General features: G+C 37.3%; 1 protein-coding gene across 1 annotated transcript; it reads right to left on the minus strand.

Annotated features, from left to right (window-relative positions):
- Positions 1-2,200: 2,200 nt before the first annotated feature.
- Positions 2,201-2,962, minus strand: LOC110787400 (uncharacterized). The gene has a single exon (XM_056834494.1). The coding sequence runs from the start codon at positions 2,960-2,962 to the stop codon at positions 2,201-2,203; it is 762 nt and encodes a 253-aa protein (XP_056690472.1).
- Between the last annotated feature and the right edge of the window lie 233 nt (positions 2,963-3,195).

Raw genomic sequence — 3,195 nt, forward strand, 5'->3', positions numbered from 1 at the left:
CCTCCTCTTTAGGAGGATCATCTTTATCAATGTTTTCCTCTTCATTTGGTCTTTCATGACCTTCTTTTGGAGGATCAATATTGATTTCATTTGTTACTCCATCAGGCCTCTTTACTTTTCTTGGCTTAGAATCTTTTGAACCAAATGGCCTTCCACGTTTTCGTCGTGCCATAGACTCATTTTCAATGGCCTTATTATCAGTGGGAATTTCAATGCGTGCAGGTGCATTCTCTGCTGGTATATGTGACTTTGTCACCTTCTTTGTGTCCGTGAATGCATCAGGCAATTGATTTGCAACACTTTGTAAATGAATAATTTTCTCGACTTCTTGTTCACATGAATTTGTTCGTGGATCAAATATTGACAGTTGTGTTGCATTCCATGTGATTTCAATCTCCTTTTTCCGTGGGTCCACTTTCACTCCCCCTAAGGCTGGGAATACTGACTCATTAAAATGACAGTCAGCAAACCTTGCCTTAAATAAATCGCCAGTCATTGGCTCAAGGTATCTAATTATGGATGGGGACTCATACCCAACATAAATTCTCAGCCTTCTTTGTGGACCCATTTTTGTGCGTTGGGGTGGAGCAATGGGAACATACACGGCACAACCAAATATTTTTAGATGTGAGACATTTGGTTCTCGACCATATACCAACTGTAGAGGTGAGAACTCATGATAAGCTGTCGGTCTCAATCTTATTAATGATGCCGCGTGTAAAATAGCATGGCCCCAAGCAGATGATGGTAATTTTGATTTCATTAACAATGGTCTTGCAATCCATTGTAGCCTCTTGATCAGTGACTCAGCGAGACCATTTTGTGTATGTACATGAGCCACTGGATGTTCAACAACAATCCCAATCGACATACAATAATCGTTAAAAGTTTGAGATGTAAATTCCCCAGCATTGTCGAGTCTTATTTTCTTTATTGTGTGGTCTGGGAATTGATTTCGTAATTTGGTGATCTGGGCAAGTAGAATTGCAAATGCAACATTTCTACTTGACAAGAGACTCACATGTGACCATCGTGTTGAAGCATCGATCAAATACCAAAAATATCTGAATGGTCCACTTGCAGGATTAATTGGCCCGCAGATGTCTCCCTGAATTCTTTCTAAAAATGATGGAGATTCAGTGGCAATTTTGTTTTTGGATGGCCTTATAATCAGTTTGCCAAGCGAGCATACAGAGCATGTCAATTCATTTGATCGGGGTATTTTAACATTCCTTATTGAATGCCCGATTGAATTTGCTACAATCTTGTGCATCATTCATGTTCCAGGATGACCGAAACGGTCATTCCATAATGTAAGCAAATTCTTGTTATCTAACTTCTTGTTAGATATCATATTTATTTCAATTGGCCGTATATCCATACGATATAGCCCTGAAGAGTATGCTGGCAATTTCTCATAAATATGTTTCTTGCCACATTTTTCTGCCGTGAGGCATAAATATTCTTTTTGATCCACTGTCATTGTTTCTAGATGATATCCATTTTGACGCACATCTTTGAAACTTAAGAGATTTCTTCGAGATTTACTCGAATATAAAGCGTCATTAATAGTCAATTTTGTTCCATTTGTGAGCACAATGCAAGCTTTTCCGGATCCTTCTATTAGCTTTGCTGTCCCGGAAATTGTATTGACATTTGCTTGGTACATTGTTAATTTTGAAAAATACTTCCTATCTTTTAAGATAGTATGTGTTGCTGCACTGTCCAGAAGACATTGGTACTTGGAATCAACTTTAGGTAGATTCATATCTTCATAAATAAATATGCAATTAGTTTAGAGAAACGATTATAATAAAATACTTTATTCATGAAAATTAGAAATTCATAACAAGGTAATCGAAAAATACATTAAAAAAAACGATACATGACATAGTTTAGATGGGGTATTTATATGTTACTATTATCCCCAAATATCATATCATTGCCACAGTCAGGGTTATCATTGAAGAAATCAGATACATCAAAGCTTGGCCCTGAGGGATTTTCCTCATCTACATAATTTGCCTCAGCAACTTTTCCTTTGCCTTTTATGGAGGCTTGGTACAGATCTACCAAATGTTTTGCAGTACGACATGTTTTCCCCCAATGGCCAGTCATGCCACATCTAAAACATGTGTCTTTCTCTTTTGAGGGGGTGTGCTTTTGATTTCCTTGTTGATGCCCTTTGTGATTATTATTTCTAGGGGCCCAGATAACCCCTGCCACGACCACGACCACAGCCACGGTGGTTTCCGCGTCCTCTACCGCGGTGGTTAAATCTTCCACGTCCACCTCTATGGGCAACATTTGCCTCAGGTGGGTTTGAGCTTTCAACGGCATTCGCTTCATTGAATGCCATAGACCCAGTTGGTCTAAGATTATGGTTCTTTAACAGAAGATCATTATTCTGTTCAGCAACCAACAATAGAGAAATCAGCTCAGAATATCTCTTAAAGCCCCTCTCTCGGTATTGCTGTTGCAATAGAATATTATTCGCATGAAAGGTGGAGAGGGTTTTCTCTATCATTTGATCTTCTGTGACCGCTTGATCACAGTATCTCAGCAATGATACAATTTTGAATAACGTGGAATTATATTCACTAACACATTTAAAATCCTGGAACCTCAGATTAGTCCAGTCAAATTGAGCCTTTGGCAGGAGCACCCTTTTATGGTGTCCATATCTTTCTTTAAGACTATCCCACAACTCTTTGGGATTCTCCACCATCAGATATTCAGTTTTCAGGCTATCATGTAAATGATGCCTTATGAGGACTGTGGCTTTGGCCTTTTCCTGCTCGGTGGCAGTTTTGATTTCTGTGGTGCCTGGAACCATTATATCTTTTATGGTATGATCCAGTCCTTGGGCCTTTAAGTTCATCTGTGCATCAACAGTCCATTCCAGATAATTGTGCCCAGACAAGTCTAGCACATTTAATTGTCTTTTCATCAAATCTCCCATTTTAACTACAATCAAATAATCATTAAACTTAGTAATCAAGATTATAATTAATTAATCATATTCATAATAATTAACTATTAAAATTTTATGTTTTCTTCTCCCCCTTAGTTTATTATTATGAATCCCACATAAATAAATCAAATAATTCATGGTAATGACGTTAATTAAAAGCGAAAATAATAATGATAACATTAATAATAATATTATACATATGGTTTAAAAAAAATTAAAAA

Source organism: Spinacia oleracea, chromosome 1 (assembly GCF_020520425.1).
Source record: "Spinacia oleracea cultivar Varoflay chromosome 1, BTI_SOV_V1, whole genome shotgun sequence".
NCBI classification, from domain to species: Eukaryota; Viridiplantae; Streptophyta; class Magnoliopsida; order Caryophyllales; family Amaranthaceae; genus Spinacia; species Spinacia oleracea.